A 22,168-nucleotide genomic window follows, 5' to 3' on the forward strand; every position below is an offset into this window, starting at 1 on the left:
CATGTCTTCAATGGGACGTACATAAATAAAGTCATCGGTCGACAGACTCGATACTTTTTTATTGAATAAAATATCACTCTGCGTTCATTCTTTCAATTCGCTCTTCAAAAAATAAGCCTCACACAAGGCCACTAGTCAATCCAGCGTTGAGAAAACATGTCTCTAAACACTCGTCTCTTCCATTAGAGCCGTCATCAGGCCTTCATTATACGGGATTGTTGTAGACATTTTGCAATACATTGCCGTGACCGCGCCGCATATTTGTTTAGAGTCCCAGCTCATCTCTCGGGCTCTTCTGGGTGTTGCCTCGTACTGGAATTACACGTGCGTGTTGGTATCTGTGGTGGTTACTTCGCTGAACCATACACTCTTAACCGGTCTAATAAGGAAAAATAACCGCCGTGTAATGTTACACCAGATTTATTATTCCAAGAAGCAAAGTCACTACATTCACGGAATGTATTTAAAAAGAAATTGGCAATTTCGGTTGCTTAAACTTATCGGCTCTCGCATGGCAGGCAATAAGGAGTACCATTTCAACCATCAAAAAATTCAATAACAAAAGAAACGCCTAACTAATCAACCAACGACACTTACGGTAAACATAAATAATGCTTCCATAGGAGTAAACATCAGACCCATCAAAATGATGGTATTGATTGAAAGAATACATTTTTTTATCTGAATTTTATGTAAAGAAGTATAGTAATTAGAATAACAAAAAGAAAAGTACGACTAAACTAACTTGTGTGCACACACCAAAAATATTCCAGTCGAAAATATTCTTTAGGTTTCAAAGTAGTCATTTAATTTCCACAGTCAAAAATTAGGAAAATATTTATACTCGTAGATGGAAGTAAAATTTGCAAGTGAGAAACATTTTACGTTTTAAAGAGAGCATTTCAATCCCCTCATCTTGAAAAACGCTTCCAGAAGTGCGTCAAATACTCGAGGCTCGTTCTGGTACAGACTTCTCCTAAAACGCAAGCCGAACTGCGTGTGAAAACGTCGCACAAAAGCGCCACAAATGAAGTAAGTCCACGTATCTGTACATCGATATTTACAATGATTATAAGAGTCAGACGTTTGGTGTGCTTCCTTTGCAAGCCATCACAGAATGAGTCTAACTTCTTTCAATATTGAAGATATGTTCAAAATTAATCCATTAAGATAGTTGCCCTTTAACCAGTAAGGTTCTAGCGTCAACTTCTTGCTTCATGTTAAACAATTTCTTGCATGAACACACATTTGGACTCGCATAATGCAATCGTGTGAATGCTAACATAACTTGCTAAATACGTCCTCAGTTCAGGCTCGTTTCAATCTCTAAGGAAGATGCGAAAACTTATGAGGAAGGAAATGCCTTCAGTTCGACAAGTGTAAAAAATACCAACTAGATTGTACAAGACAGAAAAAAATTCCGGTGAAAAATTGTATGTCCTGACGCTTCAACTTCAGTGCGAAACCAAGTCAAATTAGCCACGTACCACAGCAAAACCAACGCCAAAAAATCGCCTTTTAATACAAAAAAATCAATGCGCTTGTAAACGAAGTGGGACATGAAAATTTTCCTGAAAAATAATTCACTCGTGGATATTGCTATCCACACACAAGTCATTTTAATTTCAAGGGGGGAACATACAACAACAAAAAAATTCTTACAATGAGTGGTATTGGCAACTATCCACTTGAACGAAGAGACAATGGAAATATTTAATGGAACAAACCCAAAGACTATCCGAATTAGAGAACTGTAATAAGTGAAACTGTCGAAATTATTTCATTTGACTTTTCAATACAATTTATACAGTCGACCGCACGAGCTAACGGCTTCTACATCTAACTATGGACTGATGCAAAAAAACACACATTATAAATCGGGCATGTAAACAAACAACGGACTAGCCATGTAATCAAATAACCGTTATTATTTGAGAATGTTTCACCAATTAAAAAATTATCAAGGCAATAAGAGGTTCTTAGCGATAAGACAAAGAAATAACAGAAGCAAAAAGTTTGAATTGTGTGAATCAATGAAAGCAGTCAGACTTCATAAGCACTTAATACTTCCTTCATAAACACGAAACTGCCTTTAACGGATACTCAATGGAAATTGTTTCAACATAGATTGCAATCTAATTTGCAAACTAATTATTAAGTATCATTCTCTAAATTCTTGTGTCAGTGACAAACATCATCACAATAGCAGTTATGTGCGATGAGCAACCAAATTATAGGCAATGAAAGTTAAAAATTTTTTTGTTTACTTTCCATAGGATGCACTTTAATTGTACAAATAGTTCAACCGGCATGTGAAACGTACAACGTAGCACCAATCTCAATCGGAGCTTTGGTAAGAAGTCGATAGGCCAAGCAAAGTGGATCGTAGCATGATAGGAAATTGATAGAATACAAAGTAGAATTTCCGACTTTCGAAATATTTTCCAAATCATCATCCATGAATGCTGTCAACTAATTAAGTATAAAAAACTCCATTTTCTCAAGAGGATGGATATTAGAAATCGCAATAGAATTTCAAGGTTTGGACGTGGATTACTAGCTACTGACACTACACATGAATTTTATGCCATTAACAAGGCATTGAGAGGAAATTTCTGGATGGCTCTCGTCAAACGAAACTTTTTTTTCTTCTAGTGAAAAGTAGCTACAACGAAACGAGAGAAAATTTTCCGACTTGCACTGAAATGGATCGGCAGAAGATCGCGTCACGACATAAAGCGAAAAAAAAAATCAACAGCTTGGTTGGGTACGGTCTATGTTTTGCCGAAAATCAAAACATTCAAGAACGCGTACAAACTTGGAACCGAAGAATGGTCCTAAGTCTTTTTGTAGTACATATTTACAAAGACAGTTGAATGTTAACAATAAACACGATTTGTGCAGGAAACTACGCGTGTCCGAGCTGGAAAGTGTCTCAAGCAGAAAAAATAATAATGACATACTTGATCACTCCGATCATGAACAAAAATTGACAGAACTTATCATCTAGTTAGATAATTTAGAATACATGGCCACGCATGACAGACATGAGCAGACTTTTTGAATTGAAGCTGAACTAGCGAGGAAAAACTATGATCCGTCCCTGAGAATGAGAGTAAGCGTGTTTACTAAACAGAGGCCTCATTGACACGAGGCTTCTTGTTGTTTTCTCGCCGCTTGGCGTTCGAGATGCGCCACTCCAGAGAGCTGTGCAACGTGTCGATCTCCTTAGGCAATCCCTGGGGACAAACACTGCAATTAGGAGGCAATTTGGCAAAACGGGGACTATTTCACCCCATTCCTCTCTGCGTCCTATAAGTAAATCAATCATCAACAAGGTATCATGGATACCTGCATTATCCATATTCTATTCATATATTGAATAGAATTTCGAGCTAGTTCGTGTGATTAAAAATTTACTGTTTTCTAAAAATTCTCTCTCGTTTGCCGGCGTGATTAGGAGGCAAATACAGAGATCAAGTACCAACATTTTCAGCAAAGTTATATTGCTTGGGCACAACATTCTACAAGAAAGTTTGCGATTTATAAACGAGATATTGAAAAATCCAGTGATAATTTCCAATGGTGGTATCAGTAACGTAGATTATTTTGAAGCAGTAGAATTGGTCAGTTATTGAAATAAGCGGAAAACAATGGCCTACAAATGAGCATGACTCTGTAATTGAAAACTAACCATGACAAGATAAACAACAGGTTGTCCGTCAGGATCAGAAGCAGTGAAGCGAATGCTCTTGCTGCTGGCCCTGTCGACGACCATCTCGCCCCAGATGTTGGTGTTGAGCATCACTGTGTAGGTTCCCTGAGTGCGCACCAGCAGACGACTGTGCATCTCCTCTCCTCCGCTGCCCCAGTCGTTGAGACGCAACACCCCGCGGCCTCTCTCTTGCCACCCGCCACGCACCCAGCAGTAGACTTTACAGTTCATCTGCATGACGTTGGACTCGGTCTCCTCGCCGGTCAGCACCTGCACGGGCTCGAACTTGCGTTTCCCACTCGACTCTTTTTCAGCCAACTCCCGTGAAGACGTTTCGAGGTCTTTAGACGGGCCGCCGTTCAACGTGGACGACGCGCTGCAAAGAGAAAATCGAGTGTAACTAACATCTTCGGCGAGCAGGGTGACAAATGATAAGACACGGTAATTCATTTACTTCGCATATTATTGAAAAGGCTTGCATTTAGTATCGATTCAAATGCATTCTTATTCATGTTACATGATTTCAGCAATGCCAGAGAAAAAACATATTTTACAGTTTTTGCTCGAACTGAAATTAATGACAATCAATAAAGCAAAAAAGAAGAGATTAAGATAATAAATTCATTCCAAAATAGAAACAATTTAAAAAAAGGAAATAGTGTTTAAATAAATAATATAATGGCTTTTTCGAACTCATAATTTGCTAGAACCTGCGATAAGCGGAACAACGAAGGGCAAGACCACTAGGCTGGTGTTAACCCAATACCTTTGCGATGCGAAGGTAGAAGCGGCGGCGCTGAAAATGTTATCAGAGGAGGACATCTCGGCGGTAGAGGAGGAAGCTTCACAGCCGTCGTCATCAATGGTTTTGCCCTAAAAACAAGACCGTTATTCAAGTCGTTCCTTGGATTTTATTACTTAGGTACTGACAAGTTATTCACGTAAACGTAATTTATGACGTCTGCAAGTACCAAAAAATTTATGTGAACTTTGCTACGAAGCTTCCATAAACAGGTAAAATACACTTTCGTACGGTATATTACAAATAATGAGGAACGGATCATAGTCGACAACATGATCGCTTAGTTTCATTTATGTATTGAAGTCAGTAGAAATAGCGAGACCTCACCTCGACCTTTGACTGTAGGTTCTGGCCAAAGATAAAAGAAGAGACAGACGGCTTGACACCGTTGCTGGGTAATCTGCAAACAATAAGTCCAATGAATAACGCATAATTTGGTGCAACGCGATATGTTAATAACTAAACACAAACACATACAATTGAGATAGTTCATTAATAATGTACTAGTTTCATTCGAATTTTCCGTTTGATTAACGAATTCAATTTTTGTGAACATAAATGTGAAATTCTTTCACAGCCAATTTGACGGATGAAGCGAAACTTAATTATTTACATCAGTTCTTATATTATTAGTCAGCGTACGTCCCATCAAGAAAACGCGATCCAAATTCATAAAGAATTGGAAATTTGTAAAGAATTTGGAAGCAAAGAAATCGCTATGTAAATTCACCATATCTTCATCCAACTTCACCAGATTTTTTATGTAAATATGACGAATTCACTTGGCGTTTTCATTTCTTTTGTCAAAATCATAGTTTAAAAGCTCCGATTTAAAAAAGCTCAGGCGATTCAAATGTAGAACTCACAGCTGGCTAGCAGGCGCCGGAGACGAGCAAGCAACAGGCCTTTTTTGTTCCGCTTTAGCAAAGACACCAAATAAAGATTTAGGTGCGTCTGATGTAGCTGCGATAGAGCTGACCGCTTCATCTTTTCTGGAGGTGGAGTTTGGAGGAGATGGAGGAGGAGTGGATGAAGAAGTGCAATTACTAGCTTCAGCAGCCGAGTTTGGAGCTGCTGAGTCCGATGCCAGTGAAGTAGAATTAGTGGAAGAGGCGACAGATGATGAGACCGAGCACTTAGCGGACGAGGGTTCAGAGCTGCTTCCTGACGTAGAACTACACGCGTCTCCTGCAGGAGTGTCCAGCTCCAGGTCCCCGGCCGGCGCTGAAAACAAGAACAATTTAGTATAAACTGAACAGTTGAAAAACGTTCGAAGGATTACAACACAAAGCGGAACAACGGAACGGAAACGTTTATTTTAATACCTACATCACTACTAGAACATTCAAGTCGAATGAATAATTTAGATTAAATAAGTCAGAAAAACTATTAATGTAATTAGGAGCTCAACCAAATTTTAGCGAGGGTGAAAGAAAATAACTATAAATGTCATGGAGCCTCAGAATATTAGAGAATCTGTACGCTCGTGAGAGGTAACTAGATTTTTTATTTTCAACACAATTAAGATAGGTAACCTCAAAAATTCTCGCATAGTGTATACGAGCGAACCAGTGATTCAGTTCACTTTTATATATTAAAGCAAACAATTATTTTTTGCTATCATCTATATATGAGAGGCTTAATCACGAGTCCAATATGAAATTTTGTTACCGTTCGAAATTTGGTATCTAAGGAAAGTGAAGAAAAAAGTTTGATGGAAACTAGAATAGTATTATTTCGTGCGTTTTTTCAATTATTAGAAGACCTTAATTTATTCCTAGATACTTTTCAAATTTCCTTTGAAGCAAACTTGCGGAACAATACCTTTGCTAAATGGATTGATGGAGACTGCAGAACCAAGAATTGAAGGTTTTAGTTTGAACTTCGCCTGGGGCTCGGCAGTGAGAGGAGAAGCGGCGCGCAGGGAACTAGACGACGATGCCCCAAAGAGCGTCGGGGGAGCGAGCACGACGGGCCTGGCGAGACGTGCGGGCGCGAGCGGCGACGAAGACACGGAGCTGTTGAATCCCCCGAGTTTGGAGGGCGCAAGGATGGGTCGTGGCGGTTGAGGCGTGGCGCTATCGTTACCGCATCGCGAGCCGCCATGCGATCGGGAAAAAGGGTTTGTGGAAGACGTGGAGCTTAAGGCCTCCACAGAGTTATTGTGCTTGTCGCTACTCCTGGAGGTGGAGACAACAGAGTTGTGGTTGCTGCTGATGACGTTTTGGTTGGTTGTGATGCCAGAAGCAGCGGCTGCTGCGGTAACGGATTTGCCGTTGCTGCTGCTGCTACTTACACCTCCGTTGCTTGCATCGCCCACCGCGTTGACAGAACTGCAACCGTTGCTGCTGCTGATTTCACTGCTGTCGGCTGCAGCTGAGAGGAAGAACGGACAGTAAATATGGAGCAAATGAGAAATTTTCAAGGTGAATGCGCTAACTTAACTAGTACTGAAAACGGCTGCAATTGAAATTATACACCGAGATTGGTGGGCAGTAAAATCGTACCCACTGGAAATAAGCAATAAAATAAATAAAAAGAGCTCCATACAAGTTAACCTAAAAGGAATCAGATAAAGAAAACCAAACAAACATCAATACACGAAATTCATCACATGAAATACGAGTATTAAAACGTGGCTGTTGCACAATATACCTCGTTGAAAAAGCATAACCGCTAGTGATTATTCCTAAACGCGTTCGAATAAATTGAGCTCATATAGTCCCATACTTAATGTAATAGCAGAATTCTGGCCGCAGCATCATAAGCATTAAGTAGTTGAATAGTAGCTCGCATGACCTGTGATGCCTTGTAAATTTCCCGGAAATTGCGTCATGTCCGCATGACATCAGCAGCAAACTTAGCGACTCGGCAAGTTGTGTGACTCCAAAGAAATGCGCAAATACAGCTTTAAAATAGCGTCACTTTTTTAAACATGAAAAACAAATTGCGTTTAGCACCGTAGATATTAATTTAGAATTAAAAATCGATGCAATTCATTCAAATTATTAGGAAAGTCACTCCTCGGGCAAATGTTTGTGCGTGCGTGTTGAAACTTTTTGTTAAGCAACACAGTGCTTACATCCATACTAATGAACTCTACGCAATACGTACCCTAAATTCCAGCGAAAGTTTATACATCATCGTAAAAACAAAAGAACAAAAAATATAACTCAGTACTCACTGCAGTGAGTGACAGAGAGCGTATTTTCTCGTCGACGAAAACGTGGGGTCATGGACGGACAGACGGACGGACATGACGAGCACAATAGCGCCTTTTTTCCATAAGTGAGAAAATGCGCTAAAAATGTCAATGCAACAAAAAACAAAACTGCGATTCTGCTGGGTTCCGTCTTATTCAAGGACGGAACTTGCGCTTGATGTCTGGCATTGGAACCAAACCCCGGAAATGATGCACAAAATTAGTGTTCCCAGACATTATCCAGATAATTCTGGCATATTCCTACCGGTACAAGATCACAGGGCGGATCGGCCTGACAGGTTATCAGACAAGCGTCAAAGCATTACCAGCAGAATCCGCCTTTATCTCGTAAAATAAGGCACATTAATATTCACGAGCCTGTCATTTATAGTCAGATAGTAAAGCGGGCTGGCGTTGGTTCTATTCTTGCCACAGCTGAGCGATGATGACAGCTAACAGTGAGCACGTGAGCACAAGCCGAACTCAAATTGTTACTCAAGTTTACTTGTGGGGTAATGAGATAAAACCAAGGTCGCTCTCCGTCTTCAACTATGATATGACTATTTAATGCACACTGAATGTTCTGAGTCAAAAGATAACATCATTCAAGGATTTAGACTTGAAAAGCTTTCCTTCCTTGAGCGCTCAGAAATTTTAGATAATAGCAATACGTCAGTTGGTCTAAAGCAAACAATGAATGGAAGAAAATATATAATGTGAATATATTTATACCTAAATTGAAGTAAATCATACCTCAATTCTTACACTATTTGGAGAAGGTGCAACATTGTACGAGAAGCGAGCAGTGATTAACTTGTTCTACATGCCTTCAATATTAGGATTTGTGGATCAATTATAATTATTCACGAGTTTCATCAACAATAATGGTCCAGAATGATATCAATAAAATTATTATGTGCCCTGTCGAGCCAACAGCTCTTGCCCAACAGCTCTATTAGGTTTTCCATTCACGTAATGTTTCTTAACAGTTCGCTTGGGAAATAGTTTCAACAAACAGGAACCTCAAATGAGGATATTGAAGATCTCTCAAACAGGCATGATCATAATTTAACATCGGTAAATATCATACCCAAATCTACGCGAGAAACGTCATAAAATGTTTAGAAAAAAGTGATACGTCAGTGAATCTCGGTTGACCAGATAATTGATCAACTCGAGACGAGTGAGCCTGAGTGCAACTTGAAATCAAATGTCTCAGAGCGCTCTTTAATAGATCCTCTTTAGCGCGCCTTTAAAAGAGCGCTCTTTACTAGATCGAAGTTCACGGACCCAGGGTGTAAATAAGAATCAAGCTTTCATGGATGACGTTTGTCATGCTGAAGACTGTCAACTCTAAGAATGTTTAATGGGAAGTCATGTCAGCCTGCTGCTATTCTGAGAACGACAGTTTCAGCACGCTTATTAGCAGAGTTATCATAGAATCTAATTTATTACTAGTTCTTTGTGCGTACAACTGAGAAATAATACGTGGGTGGAATCCGGAAAGATCTGTCCTGATCATAACTCAAAATCAACCGTAAAAAACACCATACACAGCGCATATGAATTCGATATCATTTTCGTTAATACTGTGAGATTCCCGAAAACCCGACATAAAGTTCCATTTGCGCATTTCCATTCGTGGGAATTTTCCTATTCAACTAACTATATGTCTCTAGCGCCTTCATTCACAAGGTAATAAGCGCGGGCCAGACACAACAATAAGATAAACACTCCACGTTATGGCAATGACTTGACTAGGAATTTTCCTTTGAGGCTTGAGTGAGATTTTGCGGAGATAACGGTGATAAGTGGTCCATAAATAAAAGATGTCGGGTAATGTGTCTGTACAACTAGCATGACGACTACTGGCTATGGCGAAGACTCTAAAGAATAGGTACGTCTTAGTCCAGTCCAACAAGATTTTCTTCTAAAAATAAATCGAGAGACTGAAGGTTTGGGGTGAACAATAATTGTTTTGTTTACAATGAATTGAATTTATTACAATTTATGAATGAATTTACAATTTTTGAATTTTTTTTTTTTTAATTTGAATGCTTTGTGAATTTAGTGCTTAACGCAGAACACATACCATAATTCGGTTGGCAAAACGATTTCCTCGATCATTCTTTCTTTCAGTGCGAAAAAAGTGCGATCAAATGAGAACAGTAAATGCAATAATTTACTGATAATCAAAAAGAATTGTGTTAAGATAAAGACAAATTTTTATTTCTCCTTTAGTTGGTCAAGATTCTGAGTAGATGCATTGAAGGTATCAAAGGCTGTGAAATAATTGAGCCGAGTCAATCATATAGAGCCAGAATTACATTCAAGACGAACAATAACAAAGGTACGAGTACATGGCCCAATTAGAGTGTAATAAAAAGACGCAGTATGTAAATCTGGATCATGAATAACATAGGGAAGTCGCTGTAGCCGCACCAAAGAAAACATCTCCGGAATTAAAAACAGAATCGGTTGCATCTAAGTAACTCGAGTATGAACCGGTTTTTTGGCCAGCAAAGAGCCCTGAAGTAATAAATAAGTTTGACCTTGCATCACATCACTGCCTGTAATACCATTTCTCCGTAGACTGCATTGAACGAGAGCCAATATGCTAAGAGCAAGCAATAAATGGCTTCGAGAAGACAGCGGATATTTCTGGTTTGGAATTGTCAATTGCGCAGTACCTGCAGCAACCGAGGCTTTTAACAAGAATAAGAATCGTTCGCCAGATAAAAGCCAAGGAATCGACACAGGAAAATATCACTCAGTGCAACTAAATTGCAAAAATCCACTCAGTTTTTTTTTTAATTTCATCCAATAGGAATACACCGATATTTGGTTCTATCCTACCAACTCAAAATGAAAATGCAATAATAAATTAAAGCTATTTCTCGGAAGTATGCGTTGAAACTTCTGGGAATAGATCGAAGGCGAGACAGCGCGCGAGGGATCGCACGAGCCACCGAAGCGTAAACCCTCAACCAGATTGCACCGGAACTCGGCGGTTTGCAGCAGCATGCAGCTGCTGAACGCTCTAGAATGTGTCGTTAGAAATGTCTTTTAGAAATGTGTCATAAGATAGTAGGGGTGTCTGAGAAAAACACAGGTGTGTTACAGAACCCAGACATCCTGATAGACGACGTCTGTACACCAACAATGACTCGCATAAAAGCAGAAACTAACGTAGAATGCCCAATGACTAAAAGTAAATGTAACTATGAATAAATCGAAGCTTAAATTTCACTCCTAAAAAACACTGCGATGAGGAATAATCGCAGAGCTTTAGCCAATAAAAGAACTAATTCTTTGCATAGTGACTGAATATTTTGAGGGACTTGCTCAACCAGTACTACATTATCGATCAAGATATGCAGGCAGGCGAGACTATTTATCTACACACAGGAGAATGCGTCGAGATTGAACTGGTTTCCACTGAGCAGTCGACGCCCCACCGATGCAACACAATCCAATCTTTTATTTTCGCTGTAAGCCAATCGATGTTTCATAATCCAATCTTTAATAGCAGATAAAAGCATATAAAATATTTCATTACATGAGACCTTAGACTGAAGACAGTAAAAAAACATGAAAGTTATCGAATTCCACTCGAGACAATAAAAAACAATTCACTTCCTTGGTTCCATCAGGACTGAAAAACTTCAGTCAGCGTAGCAGATGCTCGAGTGGAAAAAACAACAACAGACGGGCATGGAATGCAAAAACGTTCTATCCTGCATGAGAGCAACGATGCTGCGCAGTTTATTCCTCCACACTGGAATGCAAGTACGCAGAAACTGCACGAACACTTCCGTTGAAAATTTGGGGTTAATTTGGTCAAAAACTGAATACTTTTGTTGTGTGATGAAAATCGTAAGTGATCAGATTTACATGGAGAAAGCAAATGGGGCGATGTAATTTCAGATTAACTATCAATATTGGAGCATGCGCAATCAATTTCAGACTTCAGGACTAGAAAGATAGTAATTCTCGTTATTTCGTCGAATTATATGGACGTAAATAATACAGTAACGTACACAGAAGTACTAACGACACAAGAGTTCCGTTCAGTTTGCAACTTAAAGGTAGACCCGATAGGTCACACAGTATACAACGGGGCCTCAACCAAGGCCAAAAAGAGCGCTCTCGCTGACGCGCTCAATTTACAGTTAAAGAGCCATTGGCCAAGCTTACGAACACTATACACTGTTACTCTACAACGCGTTATAATAACAAGGGCGCAGCAAATTCTGCCACATCATTCACGATGATTTCTTGGACGAAAATATGCACAAAAAGAGAACCAATGGAAACGGCCAGGACTAGAATTTTCAAGTAGGTACACGGAATCCGCGTGATTCCGTCAGTCAACCATCCAAGCGAAGAATATTTTCCATTCTTTGCGTAGGAAAAATATTCTTTCGTGAATGAATCATGGTTTTTGAGGCTAAATAACTTTCTTAGAATGAAACATTCAATGACAGCAATGATACCGACCTATTAGGAACGCATCTTTAGAAAGCCAGCATACTAAAAGAAAAAATCTTCATTTCAAGATAGACAACAAAGAACACATGAAAGTTAATGGATTGAACTTGAGACAATAAAAACTTATACCCACTGGAATTGGCACCCCACACATATAAAATAATAAGTAGAAGTTTGCGAGAACGAAGGCCTGTTTCAGAAGCGAATAATTTGTACAACAGTGCATTTGCAGTGAGCACCACAGGTATATAACGGTGCTGCAAATATCACAAGTAGGACTTTACTGAAAACAATTCGTGTAGCACTGTGCTCCGAACATCAGAAGTAACACTGTGCTCAGAGCATCACAAGTAACACTGTGCTAAAAACATCACAAGTAGCACTGTGCTGAGAACATCACAAATAGCACTGTGCTAGAAACATCATAAGTAGCACAGTGCTGAGAACATCACAGATAGCACTCTGCTGAGAACATAATAATAATCCCACACAGAAGTGTTCTGATATCGTCAAGATGATAACATTATACGCTTAAATTATAGCCTGAGTGCTAATATCATAATGGAAAATCAACACGCAAAACAAGGTTCAAATATTTCTTAATAAAGGTACTCACGGGATGGAGAAGGTGAACGCGTTGCCTCACAAGACGAACTAGTGACGGGCGTTGCTGCTTCAGTATTGGTGTCGGCAGCCTGTCCAAAAACACGCAGAAAAGGGTTAGCCATCGCATCATTGAGAAGCACTGCTGAGGCCGTGATACCAGCATCACAGCTTGACGTCTTAGCATTATTCGATAACGACGAGCTCCAATGGTTGCATTTGCCTGGCAACGTTGTATTTAAAACTGCTCCAGAAGCTGACAAAGACCGAAAATAGTTTTGTCTTGGACGTGATGAACGAACCAAATGTATTCTTGATGGGCCTTCTTTTAGCGCTCTATGATTACCAGGAACATAATGTTTTCGTTGAGGAAGGATACGTTCAGTAGTCGACACTACATTCTGCAAACGCAGTAATGGAGTCGCACATGATCTGTTTTCAGAGCTTCTGGTTGCAGGTGATGCAAGATGTTCTATATTTTCGACTTGCTCGTCGTTGAGTCGAAGGTTTTCTGTGAGTGGAGTACGCGAATTAGATGTGCATTCAGAAGAGGTAGCTGAGCAAGATGCGATAGATCGATCGCCGTGAGTGGCGCAAGGCCGATATAAGTCTCGCCTTATAGTTAATCTTTGGTTGCAGTTGTTAGCGTTCACAGAACAAGGAACATTGGTTGAGGAAGAAGACGAGCCATTAGTGTGAGCTCCCGTCTGTCTCAGTCGATGTGCTTCTCTTTTGAGCAAAATCTCGACAAGATCAGCAAAATTCCGACGGTGGTGGTGGGGCAGGTGAGCGAGCAGATTCTCAAGCTCCTCTCGTCTGAAGGGAGATCCGCGCTGCTGGCGGCGGCGTATCGCTCCAAATAGTGCGATGTACAACGATCGCGACGATGGAGATTTTTCTTTTTTTAACATATTGAAACGTCAAAAATGCAATACGTTTTCTTTTCACGATATTAGAACAGATGCCAAAAAGCCACAGCATCACCAAATCAAAAGCCACTGCAATTGAAAATTTGAGACTACGCAGTCGCGATTTTCAGGATGAATCGAATTAAACGTAAGATTTTCAGCAACATTCGTAGAACAAATACACAAAAACCAGTAGCTACAGAAGAGCACTAACAGAGTTGACACAGAGCACCAGGAAGCCAACACTTGTATCGACCAGAAATATTGAACGTGAACGTTCTGGCAACGTGAAAGGCGGAGTGAACGGCGGCAACGTGTTGGCAGAGCTGCAGCAGCACCGCGAATGGCGGGCTGTCTGCCCGAGGCAACCAAGGCTACCTAGAGCAGCAGTCGACGTGCACCGACGACGGCAACTGCTGCTGGAAAAAAATACGATGCAGACCTGCCAGCTATGGGCAGCTCGCTCAGGTTGCAGCGGGATCGGTGAGGTAGGCTTGATCAAACAATTATTCAATGAGCAACAACACGACATCACAGTACGGGAAATAAACTCGACACAAATGACATGAGCAAAACCGAATGAGGGGAGATATATAACACAGCGCTGAAGATAACGTAGAGCTCTAAATATTACACAATGACGAGTACCTATATACAAAAATTGAGAGTTAAAATTTCATTTAAAATCGCAGCAGGACTTGTAAAGCCATAGAATGCGGCGCACAGGCTGTGCTACTGGGCAGATAGAGTACAAATAACGAAACCGAGGTGATGCAATGAGAAATAACCGACGATGTGATGACAATACCGGTACTAACAAAATTGTGGCGCAAGGAAAACCTACATACGCCACAATATTTACTTGTAAGGATTTGGGTCAGTTCGAGATTCACAAAGAGAAAACTGAGTAAATGTAAGTGAGGAAAAAGTCAATTAGGCACTAGACAAGTATTTTTGGTAAGCAACATAACCGACGATATTAAGCCAGTAAATCTGTCACATCAACGGCATTAGTGCTATAAACCCTCCTTCAATTAATTTCAGCGTTTCACAACATTAAACAGCAGGAAAAACACAATACGTAACAAGCCAAAATACTTTATAATAATGCAGCAGGACTCACCTGCTTTTGTACTCCAGGAGAAGACATGTTCAGTGATGATTATATTAAACCTGAAATAATTATTAAGATGAATTAACACTACAGATAAGTATCAGGCAAAAATTTGGGTCTAAAGACCTGATCTTGACGACACTATTGTCCGCGTATTGTGACCATATCGCATCCTAAGTAATATTGTTATCACTTATACACACTAGTTAACATAGGGGACGTGGCTCTCAGTTTTGAACAATTATTTTCAATGCTTTTCAAGATAAACAAGGAATATTAGATGAAAAAACTGTACCAAGCTTAAATTTTTAAGACAAACACACATCAAGGTGGATTTATCGAAATATATGAACACTAATCTATAGATTCAACCCTATTTAATTTAGGCATTTATATATAAATCCACATTTGAATGTGTGGATCAAAACAAAATCAAATTTTTTTGAATCTACGATTCAAACAATGTGTGAAACAAAATAAGAATGGTTGACTGATCAATTATGTCTTGGATACACGGTAGACCTTTCATGCTCATCGCCATGCTCAGCAGACTGATTGATGCAGACAACTCATGTTTGGAAAACAAACGAATCTCAATTTATACCAATGCCATCTTGTTGATTGGAACATACTTTTCCTTTATTTACTTATACAGCTGCGTTTCATGGAGTTGCCAAAAATGAACAGAAAATTTTAGAGCATAGCTTTTCTCTAACAGAACATTGTTGTATTAAGATTAATTTATTTTTATCTGCATGATCTGCAAATTCTATCTCTTCAGTTCATCAACAGCCAGATTGTGAATAAACAAGGATGCCAATGTGAATGGTCAAGGATGCCTAATTTATTGCCACAAAGACGCCAAAATTATAATCAAGGCAGACAGCAATTACACTTTTCCATAGACCAAAACTTATGATTGATACAGCTAATGGTGAATGACTGATATGAACTTTAAGAGATGCATTAAGATTGCTATGGATGACAGTTGGCGATCAAAGCAGGTGGTAGAACCCAATTAACACCTGTGGATCAAGTGCCAGGTGTCAAGATTGCTCTTTTCAGACACAAAACATCACCACTAACCTTGAATATTCATTATTTGAATGACATTGTTTGAAAATCTTACAATGAAATTTTGACTGATCAATTGATCAATCAAAACTTCACCATGTTGATTGATAAATTTCCTATCACATTGTTAGATCAATTGAATGTTTGTGATTGGAATTGCATTTCATCATTGATACCAATTTAAGGCCAAGATAGCCTATGGTGATGGAAAACTAGAAGTGATGCCAATACTGGCCTAAAAGCTAGTGTGAAAAACCTCTACCATACTGCACAAGCTGTCAAAAAATTTTTGGAGCTGTAATTTCACCAGTTTTTGAGCCATGAATGAATTTTTTAGGATGTGAATACTCTTTATAGGCATAGGGATGACAGTTAGAGTTCCATTCATTTTCTTCACTTCAGAGGCAAGTAAGCATATGTTAATATGTTTTTCAATTTTTTGTTGAAGAAACAATACGTTATAAAGCACTCTAACATTACCAACTACAGGATCATCACAAAAATGTTTTGGTACAATCACATCAGACGATATTTCGCCAGGAGCAGGGTACTGACCAGCAAAATTTTATAACTGTATGGAACTACAAATCTGCAAGCAAAAATGTCTCTAATTGAAGAAAAAACACAGAACTTTGAAGCTGCAAGATTTCCTTTCCATCAAAATGATGTTATATGGTATTTCAGGAAAAAGTAAAATTTTCTAAACCTGCCTAGAAAGATATACCGTTAAATAGGGTAATAAGGGATGGTTTTGAGCATTTTTCGTTAATAACTTTTTACTATGAAAAATTTGATAGACAAGTTTGGGCTTATTTTAAATGATTTTGCAAGGACTATCGTATGGCATCCCCAAAAAATTCCATACCATAAAATGGGGTTACTTTGACAGGCGGGGTAACTTTGACCACTTTTCGTTTTTTTAACAAAAACCCCCAAAACTCAAAAACGATTCGACATAGATAAATTTTGTCAATGGCCATCAAAGGCCTAATACTGAGGCTACGTAACTTTGAAGCTGCAAGATTTCCTTTCCATCAAAATGATGTTATATGGTATTTCAGGAAAAAGTAAAATTTTCTAAACCTGCCTAGAAAGATATACCATTAAATAGGGTAATAAGGGACAGTTTTGAGCATTTTTCGTTAATAACTTTTTACTATGAAAAATTTGATAAACAAGTTTGGGCTCATTTTAAATGATTTTGCAAGGACTATCATATGGCATCCCCAAAAAATTCCATATGCTATTCGTAAGGTGCCAGATGCAAGATGAAAGCATCCTGAATTAGCCCTGGCAACAAGCTAATTTGGGACACTTGAAATAAAACTCAATTTTAAAATGTTTGAAGCATATAGAGTGTACTCAACCATTACTAACAGTACTCTGAAGTCCTCCTCTTCTTTTGTATATGATGTAGATGTAGAATAAATGACATTTTCTGTGATTTTTACTTGTTTTTGCTTCATTGATATACCCATTACCATATCCATACATTACTGTATCATTGATGTGATATTACTGTATCCATAAACATCCCCTCAGGGGGGACTACTGACGGGTGTCTGTACCCATCAGAAGTCCTATGGGATTTCACGCTCCTAGGGGATTGTTCCTGAGCGCCCCACCGCTGAGCTCGCGGTGTCTGACTGCAGGTCTCAGTTGTGGGTCAAGTTATTATGTAGGTAGGATTCCTTACATTTCCCTTCTCTGTCTCTCTCGTGCGGGCGGCCGACGTCCCATGTAAGCGACCTCTTGTTTGAGTGTCTTCGTTTCTATTGCTTTTCACCTGTCCCTCCTTGTCACTTCATCTCTTTTGAGATGCTAACGCTGCTTCCTTCAAGCCAGCTTCAGCGGGCTGGACATCTGAGACCTTCCGCCCCTTGTGGGTGATGAATAATTGAGAGATGAATAATTGAGACCTTCCACCTCTATGGTGATGTTCATCTTGACTTTCGGTGCGAGATAGCTTAATAGCTGAAGCGTTAGAAAAACTTTGGCCACTAAACTAACTAACTTACTAACTATCCATAAACATGCTTATTGAGCATTTACAACGACCTTATCCACTGCAAGCTTCATATAAGCAGTCATATAGCATTTCTAGTGTATCTGTAAGCTTACAGGATGGCTTGTAATTTTATACCATTTTAATTGGGTTAAGTGAATTAACTACAGCAATCCCTTGATTAATGCGGTTAATAAATCCCCAAGTTTTACCGTGCTAAGCAAAACTGCGCTAATCAAACTTAAGAATATATGGGAATAATTATAATGAATCCTCAAAAATAGCAAAGTTACATAATAATTTTTTTTCCACTAAAATTCATCATATTTTTTTCTAAATAATAGAGGAAATAAATGAAAGAAATGCAAATGAATTAACATTTATTTTTTACTGAAAAACGAATCCAATTTCAATTGCACAGTAGTATTAGATTTCTTTCTCTCCTGCATAATTGTGCAGTTAATTAGTCTCCTAAGTGATATTTTTACGTTTAAGCGTTCCCTTTTTGTCCATAATTATGACAGTAATTTATCAAGGAAAATTATGTAGTTTGATAAAAATCAGCAGTAGATTTGGCAGCGATCTTGACCAGTTGAAGGCTAACGAGTAACTAGAGCACTGGCATGGCGCACTTACCGGCGAACATTGCCGAACTCGACCATTCGAGTTATGAACGAGACAAGGCGCGGTTAAACCGACTCTGTAGTCAGCACGAGTGTCTACGGAACGGGACGTTATTTAAATAATTATTGGCTGAAATTCATAAAGTAACAACATTTGGCGAATTTTTCCAAAAGTCATAACAAAAGTAACAACATAAGATCTAATAAGCAAAAAGGAACACTTTTGTTACGAACGTAACACCTCTGGCTAGAGGCGGGAAAATGATGCGTTGTGAAAAAAAGTCGCGCTAATCAAAACTGGCACCGCGTAGATTAAGATTAGGTCGCAATTTTTTTTCCGCATTAATCAAAACCGCGGTATTCAAAACCGTGCTAATCAAGGGATTGCTGTATAACAAAAAAGATCATAAAAACATACCTGAAACAGAAAGGAATATTTTAGTGACAACCATCATATTTTTTGGAGAAATAAATCATAGTTAAGGTTAATTACTTTTTGTTCTATGTTGCCCAGTGCACAATTCTATTGATGATATTCTATGCACAATTACCTATGTGATGACCAATGATGCATCAATTTTTTTGTTAAGTGAATTTTTTTGCTGAGCAAGGCAAATGTAATCAAAATTTTTGTTGTTACTTGATTGTTGCTAACTGGAGCCTTTGCTAATCAAGGTTCTACTGTGAATGCATTTTAGGGGTGTCCCTCTTGCAAAAATGGCCACAATTTTTTTTAAATGAGACACACAAATTCTGTCAATCACATTTTTAAGCAAACACATATAAGCAAATTTATGTAAGTAAATTTTTTCAATAGGGTGAATATTTTCTTTGCTACAGACCAAGCAGAAGACTTCTTTTCATGGATATTTTAGAGGTAGTAAATGTATGATTTTTAATTTGCTTTATGCTACATAGATAGCAAAAATGTTGAACTTTATGCCACTATAGTTTTGCAATATTTTGATTAGTTTAGCTGCTACAACATTTCTACAAAATGTGAGATGGCTGTACTGATTTACCCAACCCATCCCTTATTAGCCTGCTTGACGGTATTGCTTCTATTGGATTAAGGTCATATTTAAATTAAAATCCTTAGTGGCTGAAATTTATGTTTTATTTTTGTTTCAATTTTTGCCTTCCTGTATTATCATCATGAGTAAAAATATACCCATGTGAACACATCGGAATGAGTTCCAAGCACAGCCTTTGCAGTCACAGAGTAGTATGGTATCTAGGTGAGGCAAGTTACAGTAAGTCAACATGCCTGTTCCATCTGATGATGCGTGTGAACTGGGACCAATAGGCTAACCTGTGGCCTGATTTGCCTGGTGTGGCAGCTTGACCAAGTGTGACAGATTAATATGATGTTGTGGGTTACACATCATACTGAAAATATATAACCTCATGATTATGGATGAGTTAACATTTTCCTAATTATATAAGGGTTTCACACTTATTTGGTTTGTTGGCTGCTAATGTTAGCATACCGTCAACTGGGGCTACTTGGGACGATTTTGAACGTTTTTCATTCATAACTTCTTACCATGAAACATTCATAAACATGTTTAGGCTCATTTCAAAGCTCTTTGCAAGGGCTATCACATGGCTTCTCCAAAAAAATTCCATATGCTATTCATAAGGTGCCAGAAGCAAAAAAAGAGTGTCCCGAGTAGCCCCGTCAAACAGGGCTACTCGGGACACTCTTTTTTTGCTTCTGGCACCTTACGAATAGCATATGGAATTTTTTGGAGAATAGCCCTTGCAAAGAGCTTTGAAATGAGCCTAAACTTGTTTATAAAATGTTTCATGGTAAGAAGTTATGAATGAAAAATGTTCAAAATCGTCCCGAGTAGCCCCAGTTGACAGTAGGTAATACAATTTAATTCAATAGAAATTAAATTTTAATTTAAAAAATATAATCAGATTTTTAATTCAACATTTTTCTAATAGAATATAATTTGACAGCATGTACCATCTAGTGCATTAAATAATAAAATTTAATTTTAATTAATTTTTTAATTTAATTCAATTTTACAGCTTCAACCGGTAAATAAGCATCATAGGAATGAAAGTAAAACGTTAGTTCATACATCACAAATTGAATAACATTGGATGGATTTGATAGGTATTTTATTAATCCTGTTTATATATAAGAACGGAAATGACGCTTCTGTTTCAGAATGATAATGGAAATTAAAGTTCTGTAATCAATGGAGTCTTTGAAATGACTAAATCGTTCAATTTAAAATTTTTAGCTATATGAGTGAGATCATCATTCATCAATTATCATAGGAGCTGTAAGAAAAAATTCATTGTTTTTGATGATTTTGAAAAGAAATGCAATATTTGATTTTTGGAAATACGATGCTAAAATTAACAATCCGTATTAAAATTCAATAGATGTTACGATTTCAGAATTATCTTCAAAAAGTTTGTTTTCGTTCATTTGATCAGAAGTTTTCGTTCGTTTGATCAGAAACAGAAAAATTTTTGTTCATTTGATCAGAAACAACATAATTATTCATTCTCTTGCACCAAGTATATGAATGATTAGTTGGACTTCGTTCCCGTCAGCATTGATCATCCCGCTAGATTATGCACCGGGAGCGGGATGCGGGAAAGAAGCTAGGTATTTAATTCAGTTGCACATCAGCCAACGTGATATGTAGTTCTGCTCGTCTGAACTCTGAATTGCGTGTTTAGTGTGCATGATGGAAAACTCTGCTTTGCAGCATAGTTATAATTACTTAATGAAGGTTAGTTCATTGCGGTCAACTTAAGAGACAAATTTTCAACTAATACTTTTTATGAGTCTAATTTTAATTGTTGAGTGAAAGGTGCAGGCATACAACTTCCAAGTGATTAGGTACTTTATTTATAGAAACTGAGAAAGTTAGCGTTATTTACCAGGCTGTAGAGTAGGGCCTTTCAGCTCGAGATATCGGCGTCTTTTCAAGCTCTCAATCAGCCTTATTGACCTTAAATCGGCGTCCATGGCCAATCATAAACTATGGCTCAGGCAGCCATGCCCGATCATAAACTATAGATTGCTTGATCAGCCCCGCTGTCACCTCGCCCATCTTCAGCTTGTTTGATTGCTTGTATCTGTCACCCGATCACAATGTGCATACGTCTGGCAAGCCCAATGCTACTGCTGAAAAACTTGTCAATCTATTGTGTTCTAACGCGATCTATTGTGTTCTAATGCGATCTATTGTGTTCTAACGTGATCTATTGTGTTCTAACGTGATCTATTGTGTTCAAACGTGATCTATTGTGTTCTAACGTGATCTATTGTGTTCTAACGTGATCTATTGCGTTCTACCGCGATCTATAGCGTTCTAACGCGATCTATTGTGTTCTAACGCAATCTATTGTGTTCTAACGCAATCTATTGTGTTCTAACGCAATCTATTGTGTTCTAACGCAATCTATTGTGTTCCAACGCAATCTATTGTGTTCTAACGTGTTCTACTGTTTTCTAACGTGATCTATTGCGTTCTAACGCGCTCTATTGCGTTCTAACGCGCTCTATTGCGTTCTAACGCGATCTATTGCGTTCTAACGCGATCTATTGCGTTCTAACGCGATCTATTGCGTTCTAACGCGATCTATTGCGTTCTAACGC

The 22,168-nt window shown here is 38.5% G+C and overlaps 1 protein-coding gene across 2 annotated transcripts in view; it reads right to left on the bottom strand.

Annotated features, from left to right (window-relative positions):
• Positions 1-404: 404 nt before the first annotated feature.
• Positions 405-22,168, bottom strand: part of LOC108676391 (ran-binding protein 3) — a 23,079-nt gene continuing 1,315 nt past the window's right edge. The window contains exons 2-9 of one of the 2 annotated variants that reach the window (XM_018164462.2): positions 14,845-14,894; positions 12,827-12,905; positions 6,342-6,893; positions 5,384-5,741; positions 4,845-4,917; positions 4,482-4,588; positions 3,695-4,091; positions 405-3,239 (exon numbers count right to left, since the gene is read on the bottom strand). In XM_018164462.2, the coding sequence (XP_018019951.1) occupies positions 3,129-3,239; positions 3,695-4,091; positions 4,482-4,588; positions 4,845-4,917; positions 5,384-5,741; positions 6,342-6,893; positions 12,827-12,905; positions 14,845-14,871 (1,704 nt within the window). In that variant the 5' untranslated portion in view covers positions 14,872-14,894 and the 3' untranslated portion in view covers positions 405-3,128. Of the gene's footprint in view, positions 3,240-3,694; positions 4,092-4,481; positions 4,589-4,844; positions 4,918-5,383; positions 5,742-6,341; positions 6,894-12,826; positions 14,080-14,844; positions 14,895-22,168 lie in introns of those variants that run through there. The other variant, XM_018164461.2, reaches the window with a different exon arrangement.

The sequence above is a fragment of the Hyalella azteca genome, unplaced genomic scaffold (genome assembly GCF_000764305.2).
Source record: "Hyalella azteca isolate HAZT.00-mixed unplaced genomic scaffold, Hazt_2.0.2 contig3082, whole genome shotgun sequence".
Classification (NCBI taxonomy): domain Eukaryota; kingdom Metazoa; phylum Arthropoda; class Malacostraca; order Amphipoda; family Hyalellidae; genus Hyalella; species Hyalella azteca.